Source organism: Zea mays, chromosome 7, assembly GCF_902167145.1.
Source record: "Zea mays cultivar B73 chromosome 7, Zm-B73-REFERENCE-NAM-5.0, whole genome shotgun sequence".
NCBI lineage: Eukaryota > Viridiplantae > Streptophyta > Magnoliopsida > Poales > Poaceae > Zea > Zea mays.
Window position 1 is genome coordinate 183,970,990 of NC_050102.1, and position 13,909 is coordinate 183,984,898.

At 43.8% G+C, this 13,909-nt stretch overlaps 1 protein-coding gene across 16 annotated transcripts in view; it reads left to right on the plus strand.

Moving 5' to 3' along the window:
• LOC103633607 (two-component response regulator-like PRR37) overlaps positions 1-10,078 on the plus strand; it is a 34,738-nt gene extending 24,660 nt beyond the window's left edge. For 7 of the 16 annotated variants that reach the window (XM_035961207.1, XM_008655319.3, XM_020540905.2 and 4 more), the window contains 5 exons: positions 7,073-7,259; positions 7,352-7,618; positions 7,711-8,125; positions 8,210-8,978; positions 9,103-10,078. In XM_035961207.1, the coding sequence (XP_035817100.1) occupies positions 7,073-7,259; positions 7,352-7,618; positions 7,711-8,125; positions 8,210-8,978; positions 9,103-9,207 (1,743 nt within the window). In that variant the 3' untranslated portion in view covers positions 9,208-10,078. The remainder of the gene's footprint in view (positions 1-7,072; positions 7,260-7,351; positions 7,619-7,710; positions 8,126-8,209; positions 8,979-9,102) is intronic. The other 9 variants (XM_035961209.1, XM_008655322.4, XM_008655326.4 and 6 more) reach the window with 3 other exon arrangements.
• The last annotated feature ends 3,831 nt before the right edge of the window (positions 10,079-13,909 follow it).

The following is a 13,909-nucleotide window of genomic DNA, read 5'->3' on the forward strand; positions in this document are numbered from 1 at the left end:
CTATTGTGGAGGAGGGCTTGAGCCACAGTCCTGTTCTTGACTGCCCTCTTTGGGACTGCAGAGAGTAGAGATGGCGCCAAATCAGCTACGCACTTTCCATCGAACCACCTATCTGTCCAGAATTTTGTTGACATTCCATCTCCAACAGTAGTGCGAACAACCATATCAAACAAGACCCTTGCCTTTGACAGGACAAAAACAGGAAGCCCGCCCAAAGTCTATTGAGAAGGTTGAAGTTGATGTGAGAGACTAAAATAAGATTTGAAAAGATGGAATATACCCAAAGATTTAGCCTTGAATAGGAGCGAATAGAAAACAACTATCCACATGCTTGAATCTTGTGGTTTATGTTAGGTTTTAACTCTAGCCTGCCTCAACTTACTTGAGACTAAAATGCTTTGTTGTTGTTGTTGTTGTTTCTCCAATGTACTACTAAGTTATTACTGATATGTCTAAAAGGCCTCTAACTTAGTTGATTAGGTGGTCTAAGTAGCACTCCTCAGGCCCGGAGTTTGACTCTCCGTGGGAGCAAATTTCATGACGTGGTTAAAAAAATCACCTCGTCTTCCCACGCCAAAGCATAGTTCTAAGGCCTGCCCAGTCGCAGTCGTTTTCAATGGGCTACCGTGCCGCTGTGCATGGTGGGGTAGGGATTCGGGGGTTTTGTAGACCTACGTGATAATGTCTTATTAATATATTGCCGTGGGGCGGTCTTATCTCCGCAGGTAGAGTTTTTTCTACTGATAAACGACATTAGGGAATGGGTACTGTATTTACAAAATGAACTAAGTGCAACATGAGATATTTGGTTTGCATATTATATCCTACCATCACACAACTAGACATAACCTGATATGGAAACCAAATAAAAGATTTTTTCTTGCAGATAATAACTAGGTGGACTAACCTTTAATAATTGTATACCATTACCACATAAGCAGGAAAAAATTACACAGTGAAGACATAGTTTGGTTATGTGTGAAAGACGATAACATTATGATATGTGGATTACTTATGAGGTCCTCAAAAGAACTTATGAGGCAAAAGAAGTGCATATTTTCAAATTTGTAGTCTTGAAAACGTGAAGCTGTATGGTTTCCTGGCAACCTTGCAAGCACATGTACGTATTAGGATAAACTATGATGTTTTCATGTTGACAGGATTTAAACGATCTTGTTGGCGCCTTTTTGGGCCAAACACTAAGGGTCCCTGCCTCCCTGGATCCCGCTCGCGGGGAACGAGACCTTGGAGAACCTCTCTGCGAGATGGTAGATAAAATATAAGACAAATAACACTACCTGCAATACGCTCATGAACTTTACCTCTATGATGGCACCTTCTTAGGACCAACTAGCAACGAACCCTAGGGCCTTCATGTGAAGTGCAAGACCTCGAATTCGGCTCTGCGAGGTGCCGGACGATCTGCGGTAGGTTGTCGGACCATCAACGATAGGGCAGCGGACCGTCCGTGACGACATAGAGAGCTCTTGGGTGAACCTGGATCTCGCCCCTGGGAGGGATCTCGTCAGGCCTAGGGTCTTGTTAGGGTCGGCAGGCCACCCACGACGTCTCTAGATGACGTAGAGTCGAATACAGGTGAAGATTGATATGTGGAAACTACGACTAAAGCTGCACTAGATCTACTCCTAAGACATGAATGATAAATAAGGTAATGTAAATAGATTGATTCGATTGGAATGTGTTCGGTGGGTTTTCAATCGGTTGTACCCCTTTATGTTTATAGGGGGAGGTCTGGACCCGTTCCTAGGCAAGATCCAATGGATTCCCACGGTTAGGTTAGGATAACCATGCATGGGATAAGTACTCTCGCTCGAGTTAGTCTGATCGTGGACTGTCCGGCCGTGCCCATGTGCCAAATCTGGTGCTCAACACATACCCCCTGCCTTTTGATGGAGCTTGGTGAACCAAAAGCACCTGGTACTACCAGAATCTTTCGAGAAAACATAGATTCTGCAACTTGCCTTGTTCCCGAAATATGAACTCTAGCCCGATATATGTCATTGGCTCTTGTGATCAGATAAAACTATTTGATAGAACTCTAATGCACAGAGACCGTTTAGGTTTGCATCCTCTTCAACCATATCTACTTCATCAATATGTCAATAGGCAAAAACATGTGGTGCGCCCCAGCCTAAATAAGCAAACAGATTGGGCAAGTAATACAGATTCATTGTCGTATCACCTCACACTTGAGTATGACAACACATTGGCGATGAATAGACCGGAAAGTACCACGACATCCCTGGAGGTGGATGAGCAGGTGACCTTGGCTGCACCACTTTTCGGGCCGGTTTAGTCAGCCTTTGCCTTTGCACAGATCGCCTCTTTGACTGTTTTATTGGCCGGTGGTGCAAAACGGCCTTCTCCTTCATATATTTGGCAAGAAGTTGATCAAAAGTAGGGTCAGCACTGCTGAGCCAACCAAGTGTCTTGGGGGTGTTTTGCTTCCCAGTGTTGAAGTGTATAGGTGGACGAACTACCTTCTCCTATCAGCTTAAGCTTGGGTTGAACTGATTAGTGCGTCCACTCTAACATGGTATCATAGCCAGAGGTCTCGAGTTCGAATCCTGGCAGAGGCTTTATTTGTGCCTCCACCCATTTATTTCCATGTTTGTGTCTTTCTCTTTGTCTGCGTTTGCACCTTTCTCTCTGGCTGCACGTGAGTGAGGGTGTTGAAATGTATAAGTGGATAAACTACCTTCTCCCATCAGCTTAAGCTTTTAGGTTGAACTGGTTAGTGCATCCACTCTAACACCCAGTACATATTTCAGGATGTTGTAGTCTGACGGTCTGAGGTCGCCGCCGCTTCTAGTTGTCCGCGGATTGTCCGACCTTTATGGTTGGACTATTCGCATCTGTTCTGGACTATCCGGCCTTAGTGTCCAGACCTTCCGGCATACCCAGGATAGGTGACCGAGATCGGGTATCCGATCGTGCTTCCCCCCGGTGCTTTCAGACTTATTAGCCTTTCTTTTGTCCGGAGCCTTTCGACTAACCACTCCACGTGATAGATTTGGCGTGCGAGGGTCACCAATAATAATATTTTCGCCTTTGCCTTTATCGGCCGCACACGGCCGAACCAAGACTTTCTTGTCTGTCGGCTCTAATGTGTTGACAGGGACATGTTGCCTGTCAATTTTTATTTCTTGAAATCTCAATCGACCTTCATTTATAGCTGATTGTATTTACCGACGGAAGACATTACAATCATTGGTATCATGAAAAAAGGAGCCAACAATGCACACGCCTTTTCAATTTCTATATCGGAGGAATTGTGTGAGACAATTTAATGTTACCATTCTTAAGCAACTCATCAAAAAAATTATCACACTTAGCAACATTAAATGTAAACTTAACTTCTCCCCACCGATTCTTTTGAATCGGCTGTAGGGAAGAGCAAGCAGAAAGTTTAGCCTTAGCAAGACAAATAAGCTTAGCGGGATGTACCTCTTTTGGCTCGTCATCTGAGCTACTACTGCCACGACGCTCATCATGACAAGACTGTTCTTTGCTTTGGCTTTCACAAGTCAAAGCCCGCTGGTGCAATTTAGTTAGCGAAAAAACTAGATCCTGTCTAATTTTTCTTTCATGTATGGACATAACACATTGAAAGCCAACCCTGCTAGTTGCTTGTCCACGACCTGGATTCGAGAACACTGGTTTCTAGTATTCCAGAATCTCTAGATATAATCTTTAATAGATTCATCGTCCTCTTTCTGGATCGATGCCAGATCAACTAAATCTAACTCGTAATCACTAGAGAAGAAGTGTTCATGAAACTTATGCTATAAATCATCCCAAGAATTAATCGAGTTAGGAGGTAACACATCATACCAAGCGAACACAGTGCCAGTAAGGGATAGTGAGAATAGGCGAACACGAAAAGCTTCTGTGTCGTCCAATTCCCCCAATTGTGCTAGAAATTGGCCTACGTGTTCGTGAGTGCCTTTATTGCCTTCGCTTGAGAATTTGGAGAAATCTGACATACTAGTCCCCGGAGGATATGGAACGGTGTCCCATTGAGGGTCGTATGGCCTCTGATGGGACTATCCTAGGCCGGATACACTGACACCTAATTTATCCCGAAATTGTTCGACTATTTCTTCTCGAACTTCATCCATAGCGATCGATGGTAACCCATCGGTCCTCGGGACATGGGGCTCATGTGGTCGGTTATCCTGATGCGGGCCTTCTGCACTAGGACGATCAAAGGTGACGTTCGGTATAGGCCCCTGAGGCATACCTGTTTCATACCCCATTGTCGTTTGGTATGAGGTGAACCTTTCTGGCTCCCTAGGGATCGAAAAATATTCAACCTCATGCATGGGTGATGGCATGCTATGACTACGATGTGCTGTAGGTGGGGTGTAGTGTCGCTGAGGTGAGTAGGAAAATTGTTCCTGACGTGCAACACTCTGTCCTGTGTAGATGTACTCGGACCGTCCGACCTGGGTGGCCAGACGATCCGCGAAGGGACTAGACGACCCAGTACTGTACCCGGACTGTCCAGTTGTGCTGGCATCTCATGCGAGCCATGTGGCGGGCTCGGTGTGGCTCTGAACTGCCCGACGTAAGGTGCTGAAAGGTCTGCTATGAAATCGGACTGTCCGAGGTTATATCTGGACTGACCGACAGTATTTGGCACCGCATGTGTGCCACATGGCGGGCTCGCGTTGCACTGGACAGTCCGACATATGGAGCCGGACAGTTCGTGCGATGGCCAGCGGAGTCAGAAAGTTCACCGCCTAATAGATCTGACTTAATAGATCCGATCTGATGGATCTGATCTAATAAATCTAATCTCAGTCATCCGCAGCGGAGTCACCAAAAAGTGTGTTGGCGCCTTTTTGGGCCAAACACTAATGATCCCTAGACCCCGCTCGAGGGGAACGAGACCTTGGGGAACCTCTCTACGAGATGGTAGATAAAATATAAGACAAATAACACTACCTATAATATGGTTTTGAACTTCACCTCTATGCTAGCACCTTCTTAGGGTCAACTAGCAATGAACCCTAGGTCCTTCACGTGATGTGCAGGACCCCAAGTTTGGCTCTGCGAGGTGCCGATTGGTCCGCGATAGGTTGCTGGACCGTTCGCGGTAGGCACCAGACCGTCCGCGATAGGGCGGTAGACCATCCACGATGGTGCAAAGAGCTCTTGGATCTCGCCCCCCGGGAGGGACCTTGTCAGGGAAAGATTCTAAGGTCGTCATGGGGCCGACAGGCCACCCAAGACACCTCTAGACGATGTGGAGTCGAATAGAGGTGAAGATTGATATGTGGAAACTACGACTAAAGCTACGCTAGATCTACTCTTAAGAAATGAATGATAAATAAGGTAATGTAAATAAATTGGTTCGATTGGATTGTGTTCGGGGGTTATCAATCGGTCGTACCCTTTATATTTATAGGGGGGGTCTTCACCCATTCGTAGGCGAGATCCAACAGATTCCCACGAATAGGTTAAGATAACCATGCTTGGGATAAGTACTTTTTTTCTCTCCGAAAAATGCAGGAGAGTTGCGTATCATTATATTAAGAAGAAGAAAAGGTGAGGTAAAAAGAGAACCTCATACAACTCCACGCAAAACCCACACACACTATAATAGATGCAGATTTACAAAAATAGACAGCTAGACCCGTGACCTTGAAGACCCCAAACCAGAGGTCACCGATTGGTGTGCTGGAGCGCTAGGATGTTAGATAATCCACGGGCTCGAGCCCTACACCAAAGATGAGACTCCTCCTTGACCCAATTGATTACCAAGTTAGTACAAGGCTGGACACCGTTGAAAACACAGCGGTTGCGGTGATTCCAAATGGCCCAAGCTGCAAGAATGATCAGGGAATTCAGACCCTTGTGCAGCCCCTTGTATGCTGGTCCAACAGTAGAAGAGGAAACTCCTTCTCACCAATCCTTAAAAGAAGAATTATCATGGCCAGGAGCAAGGTGTTGCAGCCCAACAGATCTCATAATCTGAAACCAAACTTCCCGAGAGAAAACACAGGAGACTAACAAATGGTTCAAGGTCTCCTCCTGATCTCATAGCAAACAGTTTTGGGGGTGAGGTAACCCTTTTTTTGCCAGACGATCAGCTGTCCAGCAGCGACCGTGAGCCACAAGCCGCATGAAGAACTTGCATTTTCCAGGTGCCCAACATTTCCAGATCCTCTTCCAAGGGATAAGTACTCTCGCCCGAGTTAATCTGATCGCGGACTGTCCGAGTTATCTCGCGGACCGTTTGGGGCACATGGCCGCACCGTCCGACCGTGCTTAGGTGCCAAATATGGTGCTCAACGGATCTAGTAGGGTTGGGTGGTGTTCAGAGAATGTAAGTACATTTTTATGATTATCATGACCATTAGATCAGCTTGCATATGTCTGCATGATAACTTGTCCAGAAAGTATTGTGGTTTATTTGTTGGTGATGGCTACCGTGTCAACGCAACATTGGTCCATACCTTTGATTTGAAATATTTGGGTGCTGTTAACAAAGTGTATACCTCCAAGCCAAGGTAGTAAATGTTGGACCTGAAGTGTTAAAACATGGCTCAGCTGGTTGGGTGGTAGGTGTGGTCGTGCACCCAATCACCGAAGGTACAAGGCCTCGGCTTGAATTTGGGTGCCTATTTCTCTATTTTCATTTTTAATTAAAAAAACGTCTAGTTTCTTCTAGGTTGGATCTTGAACATATGAATTTCATGATTTAAATCATATTATTTTTCATTAACGGGTTATGAACAAGGTGATCTATTCTTATAATTCGAGATGAACTGAATTTTGTTTTTCTTTCTTTTACTTTAGTTACATAGTCATGTATCAATTATTTTTGAACTAAGCCATACCTATTTTCTGTCTCTGGTTTTTCTGTGGTAAGGTATCTTACTGACAGGTGGGTCTAAGCCCATGTAGCACTGAAAGATCTCAGTGGTGAAGTTGCTATATATATCGGAAATTAAAGCAATGTTCCCCAGTGGAGTTGCTATGTATATATCAAAATTAAAGCATGGGCACATTATAACTTGTTTCCTTGTTAATATTTCATAAGGCACAGAACTCATGGACTAAGCTTGCTGTGGAGATCGACAGTCCACAAGCTATGTCTCTGGACCAGTTAGCCGATCCAGCCAATAGCACCTGTGCACAAGTAATCCACTCAAAGTCAGAGATATGTAGCCACAGATGGCTACCAGGTAGCAGCAACAGAAACTGCAAGAAGCAAAAATACACTAATGGTATGCCATGCTCAACTGATGCACTATGCAATTTTACAAAATAAATAAACTTGCTGGCCATTTTATCTGTTATGTTTGATGCTTGATTTCAGATGACTTTAAGGGAAAAGACTTGGAGATAGATGGTCCTGGAAATCTATATATGGATCACCAATCTTCCCCAAATGAGAGACCCATCAAAGCAGCAGATCATGAAAACAATTCCAAGGAGTCAATGATGGGAAATTTAGGGGATGCAACTGTTCGAGCTGCTGACCTAATTGGTTCAATGGCCAAAAACATGGATGCCCAACAGGCAGCAAGAGCTGCAGATACCCCTAATTTCTCTTCTGAAGTGCCAGAAGGGAAAGGTAAGAATGGTATGTCATGCTCAACTGATGCACTATGCAATTTTACAAAATAATTAAACTTGCTGGCCATTTTATCTATTAAGTTTGATGGTTGATTTCAGATGACTTTAAGGGAAAGGACTTGGAGATAGGTGGCCCTAGAAATTTATATATGGATCACCAATCTTCCCCAAATGAGAGACCCATCAAAGCAGCAGATCATGAAAACAACTCCAAGGAGTCAATGATAGAAAATTTAGAGGAGCCAACTGTTCGAGCTGCTGACCTAATTGGTTCAATGGCCAAAAACATGGATACCCAACAGGCAGCAAGAGCTGCAGAAGATACCCCTAATTTCTCTTCCAAAGTGCCAGAAGGGAAAGGTAAGAATGACCAGCATGATAATTATGTTTTGCCATCACTTGAGCTGAGTTTGAAGAGGTCGAGATCATGTGGAGATGGTGCCAACGATACAGTCAATGACGATGAACAGCGGAATAGTGCATTAAGGCGATCGAATCTCTCGGCTTTTACAAGGTGCAAAACATAATATCAGTGTCATTAGTGAGTTATGAAAGCAACAGTATGTTGGGTACTAACAGTTACCACTTTTATTGCAAGGTACCATACATCTGCGGCTTCCAATCAAGGTGGGACAGGATTGGTAGGTAGCTGTTCGCCGCATGATAACAGCTCGGAGGCTGTGAAAACGGATTCTACTTACAACATGAAGTCAAATTCAGATGCTGCCGCAATAAAACAAGGCTCCAACGGCAGTAGCAATAACAATGACATGGGTTCCACTACAAAGGATGTTGTGACAAAACCCAGCACAAATAACGAGAGGGTGATGTTGCCCTCTGCTATTAAGGCTAATGGATACACGTCAACATTCCATCCTGTGCAGCAGTGGATGGTTCCAGATAATGCGACAGCAGGGAAAGCGAAGGCTGATGAAGTGGCCAACAATGCAGGCAGAAATAGTCATCCTGGTGACGTGCAGAGCAACCTGACGCAACAACATCGTCCAACCCTTCATTACGTCCATTTTGAGAATAGTGGATCAGGTGCCCTGCAATGTGGTTCCTCCAATGTATTTGATCCCCCACTTGAAGGCCAGGCTACCAATAACTATGGTGTGAAAGCCGGGAGCAACTCAGGCAGCAACAAGGGGCAGAATAATGGGAGTACAGCTGGTGCGAGCACGGCTGCTGCAAATGCTGGACGGACAGATACAGAGATACGGGCTATCGATAAAAGTGGACCTGGAGGTGGCAGTGGGAGTGGCAATGACACATATGTCAGACGGCTTGCTGCGAGCATGACACCACGACAAGAACAGCTAAAGAAATATAGAGAGAAAAAGAAAGATCGGAACTTTGGGAAAAAGGTAGCCTGTTTTCAATTGCATATTAATATTTATTCTTTATTTGTTTTCAATTGCATATGTTTAAGAAGAGAGAGCATTGGATAGAAGGACTGGTTTCTTTCTGATGGCTGTCTGCCATTTCCAGGTGCGGTACCAGAGCAGAAAGAGGCTAGCCGACCAGCGGCCAAGGGTTCGTGGACAGTTCGTGAAGCAAGCTGTGCAAAATCAAGAGGGAGATGGAGAGAGATGACCCCCCCCCCCCCTCTGGCTTCAGCTCATGGTTGTTAGACGTGGCGGTTGATGATTCTTCCTTCTCTGGTGTGATCTGATATGATCGACAACACACCATCCTTCCTTTTCTTCATTGGTTTCTTCACATCTAGAATTTACTGCCTGACCGGGAAAAAATAAGCTAGGAACTTCTATACATGTGTATGCATTTCTAATCATGTAGAAGAATAAGTGTGTCTTGACTCTAGATAATTTTAGGTAGAGTCATGCTCGCTCTCCTACATTATGTGATGTAACTGAAGTGTTGTTGTGTTGTCATGTATGGTCTTGGATCACTTTCTGTCAATATATTACTAGCCCACAACTACTATTAATTTGATGAGATGTATATAATTAAAAATATTGTAATAGTCCTTCCTTTGGTAGGTAGACAACAAACAATCTTGAATTCAGTGCATACATAAATCACTGTATAGATATATACACGTTGGGGTCTGCTTTAGATGAAGGTCCTCAAAACATTAACTAATCAGTTATTTTTTGAGTCTGTTTCAAGTGTAACAGGGTAAATGCTAAAGGACACCTTCGTTCGAAGATGATGCGCGGTGATCACGGTTGCCAAGACGAAGCTACAAACTTCAGACCGCGGCGCATGCACGTGATGAGGTAGGTGGCAAGAGAAGGGCCAAATCCCAGAGACTTGTTTATCAAGATTACTAAGGCAAAAGACGACAATACCCTTAATCATCTTTGTAGCTCATGCGTATAGGCTTGAGGGCATGAATGTAATTTTTATGAAGCTATACATCTTGATTATAAGCAATTGAATAGGTTGCAAAAACTGATTTCTAGTTACCACATCATAAATAATGGAATGTAAACTCTATGTACATTGTTTGCCAGTACTTGTTGGACTAACAAATATAGAAAGTGAAATGTCCAACATAATGTCACATGGTTTATACCTTTCTGCTCCAATTATATTATGCTCAGCTTAATGTGCGGACTTTTCCATGTGTATCCACCATGGATAAGAATGGACGATTTGCTCAGCCTCCACCAAATTGTAGTTCTCATCATCGCTATCCGAAATATTCATTCCTAGTTCGACAACTTCCCAAATACTTAGATAGAGTTAGTATAAATGGACTTTCGTCTTATGACTCCACCAAGAATAATATTAACAATTAAAATTTGGTTGTTTACCAAGCGAAACGAAAAATATAGGTATTGAGAGGAATGCAAGAATAATAAAAAATGTTTTAGAATAGTTTGGTTTAACTGTCTTTTGTTGATGGCAACACTTGGAGGTGGATTCTATGGGGGATGGATATCCCTGGGTCCTCACGCACACTAAAACGCGTCCTGGGCCGCCTAGCAGGTCTCTTCTTGGGTCATTCTACGGATGGGCCAATCGAGTGTAACCAGCCCAAGCAAGGCCAATCTAAGCCGGCGAAGACCAACGTCTGAGTTAAGCGCTACGGGAGCACGAGCATATCAAGCGGAGCAGTTGCGATCAACCGACAGGCTAAACCCCAGTCGGTAACTCGGGCAAATGAATGAGGAAGATTCCAGATATGTAGGGAGATAGTTTTCTACAAACATGGAGATGAGCGGTGGGCCGGGGTTAGCGTTAGAATTAAATCGGAGTTCGAAAGATAGTTCTCCTTGCTTAGAGTTGCTCAATCAATGCGGATAATGTTTGGGAGAAAACTCAAAACTATATGAGCAAGGGAACTTTTAGAGAGAGAAAAGAAAGGGAAACAAATCAAGTGTAGATCAACACAAATGAACACGGTGATTTGTTTACCGAGGTTCGGTTCCAAAGAACCTAGTCCTCGTTGAGGAGGCCACAAAGGCCGGGTCTATTCCAACCCTTTCCCTCTCTCAATCGATCACTCAGACCGGTCGAGGCTTCTCCTTAATCACTTGGGTCACTAAGACCCCGCAAGGATCACCACACACTTAGATGTCTCTTGCTAGCTTTACAAAGCACTTAGAGAAATAAGAATAGGAAGGAGAAAGCAATCCAAGCAACAAAAGAACACAAAACACCCTCTCTCAAGTCACTAATGAATTGAGTTGATTTGGAGGCTTGGAGAGGATTTGATCTTTGGAATGTGTCTTGGAGTGAATGCTATTTGCTCTTGTATTGAATGTGAACTTCAGAAAACTTGGATACCATTGAAGGAGGTGGTTGGGGGTATTTATAGCCTCCAACCACTTCCTAGCCGTTGGCACTTGGATACCATTGAAGGAGGTGGTTGGGGGGTATTTATAGCCTCCAACCACTTCCTAGCCGTTGGCTATTTTTGCTGTCGATGGGCACACTGGACAGTCCGGTGGTGCATCGGACAGGGCATTGTTCATTGTCCGGTGCGTGCCACGTCAACACGACGTTGGGGTTTGGAGCGGTTGACCGTTGGAACCCTTTGTCCTGTAGCTGCACCGGACATGTCCGGTGCGTTCTGACTTCGCAGCCTGACATCTGACTTTGCACTGTACACTTTTACAGTCGATCGTTGAGCGCAGGTTACCGTTGCTCCGTTGGCTCACCGGACATATCTGGTGCACACCGGACAGTCCGGTGAATTATAACGGAGCGCGCCCTGGTAAAACTCGAGAGTGGTCAGTTCGAGTGGAGCTCGGCCTGGGGCACCGGATACTGTCTGGTGCACATCGGACACTGTCCGGTGCACCACTTGCAGCAACCTTTCAAGTCTTTGCTCCAAATTTTATTTGAGCCCCCAACTTATTTTCTTTCTTGTTTGTGTTGAACCTTATGCACCTGAGATAAAAAGACATCTTGGCAAACTAATTAGTCCACGTGGTTTGTGATGGACGTCAACCACCAAAATCGATTATAGGAAATGATTAAGCGCATTTTTCTTTCAATCTCCCCCATTTTGGTGATTGATACCAACACAAACCAAAGAAAATATAGAGTGTAAAAATGTAACTAGTTTGCAATTATGATTGATGTGCATATGTTACTTAGATTTAAACCAATTGAAAGGCTTTATACATATGTCTAAGAATACACGTGATTGTTTTCTATTATTAACATTTTGGACCACATTTGCACCACTTGCTTGTTTTTGCAAATCTTTTGGAAAAGTCTTTTCAAATTCTTTTGCAAATAGCCAAAAGAATATGATTTCAAGAAGCATTTTTAAGATTTGAAATTCCTTCCCCTGTTTCAAATACTTTTTCCTTAGACTAAGTAAAAGCTCCCCCTGAAGAAATTCTCCCCTTAGCTGTCAAGAGGGTTTTTGAAATGATTTTTCCTTTTTGAAACAGATACCAAATGAAATTATACCAATTGAAATTTTGAGACTAAATGAAATACCAATTGAAATAATTTCTTCCTTTAGTTTTGAAAATTTTAAAATAATGGTGGTGCGGTCCTTTTGCTTTGGGCTTAATACTTTCTCTCCCTTTGGCATTAATCGCCAAAAACAAAGAACTTGAGAGCCCTTTTGAATTCTCCTCCTTCGGTAAAAGAAATATGAGTGAAGGTTTATATCAATTGAGAGTTTCCTGAGTAACGATAAAGGATAAAAGATACCGTCAGAGTTGGAGTGGAAGCCTTGTCTTTGCCGAATACTTCATTTCCCTTTCAATGTGAGACTAAACATAGAAGTATACTTGAAAGCACATTAGCCTTAGCCTTGGCACAAGAAGAATAAGAAATATTCATTTGTACCATATGAAAGAGATATGATCAAAGGTATATAAATTAGCTATGTGTGTAATGTTTCAATCAAAGTTCCGAGAATCTAGGATGTTCAGCTCATTCTTAAGTTTGCTAAAGGTCTTTTCATCTAGTGGCTTGGTAAATATATCGGCTAATTGGTTGTGGGTACTAACATAAGCAATTTTGATATCCCCTTTTGTTGGTAATCTCTCAGAAAGTGATACCGGATGTCTATGTGCTTAGTGCGGCTGTGTTCAACGGGATTATCTGCCATGCGGATTGCACTCTCATTATCACATAGGAGAGAGACTTTGCTCAATTTGTAGCCATAGTCCCTAAGGGTTTGCCTCATCCAAAGTAATTGTGCACAACAATGTCCTGCGACAATATACTCGGCTTCGGCGGTGCAAAGAGCAACTGGGTTTTGTTTCTTTGAAGCCCAAGACACCAGAGATCTTCCCAGAAACTGACAAGTCCCTGATGTGCTCTTCTTGTCAATTTTACATCCAGCATAATCGGCATCGGAATACCCAATTAAATCAAAAGGTAGATCCCTTGGGGTACCAAAGCCCAAACTTAGGAGTGTAAACTAAATATCTCATGATTCTTTTCACGGCCCTAAGGTGAACTTCCTTAGGATGCCTGGAACCTTGCACACATGCATACTGAAAGCATAATATCCGGTCATGAAGCACATAAGTAGAGTAAAGATCCTATCATCGACCGATATATCTTTGGATCTACGGATTTACCTCCCGTGTCGAGGTCGAGATGCCCATTTGTTCCCATGGGTGTCTTGATGGGTTTGGCATTCTTCATTCCAAACTTCTTAAGAACATAGTTTTGAAAGTGCATACCCGAAATCTGATGTCAGTCGGCTAGCGTAGCAAAGCTCCTTGACACGCCCGCGGGGGCGCCTAGCAGTGGCAGGGCGCGAAACTAAAGAAGTCTTCGAGATCGACGAGATTTCCACCGCCAAAGCCTAGATTCACGGCAAAGGAACGACGTAGCCCGGGCACGAAGT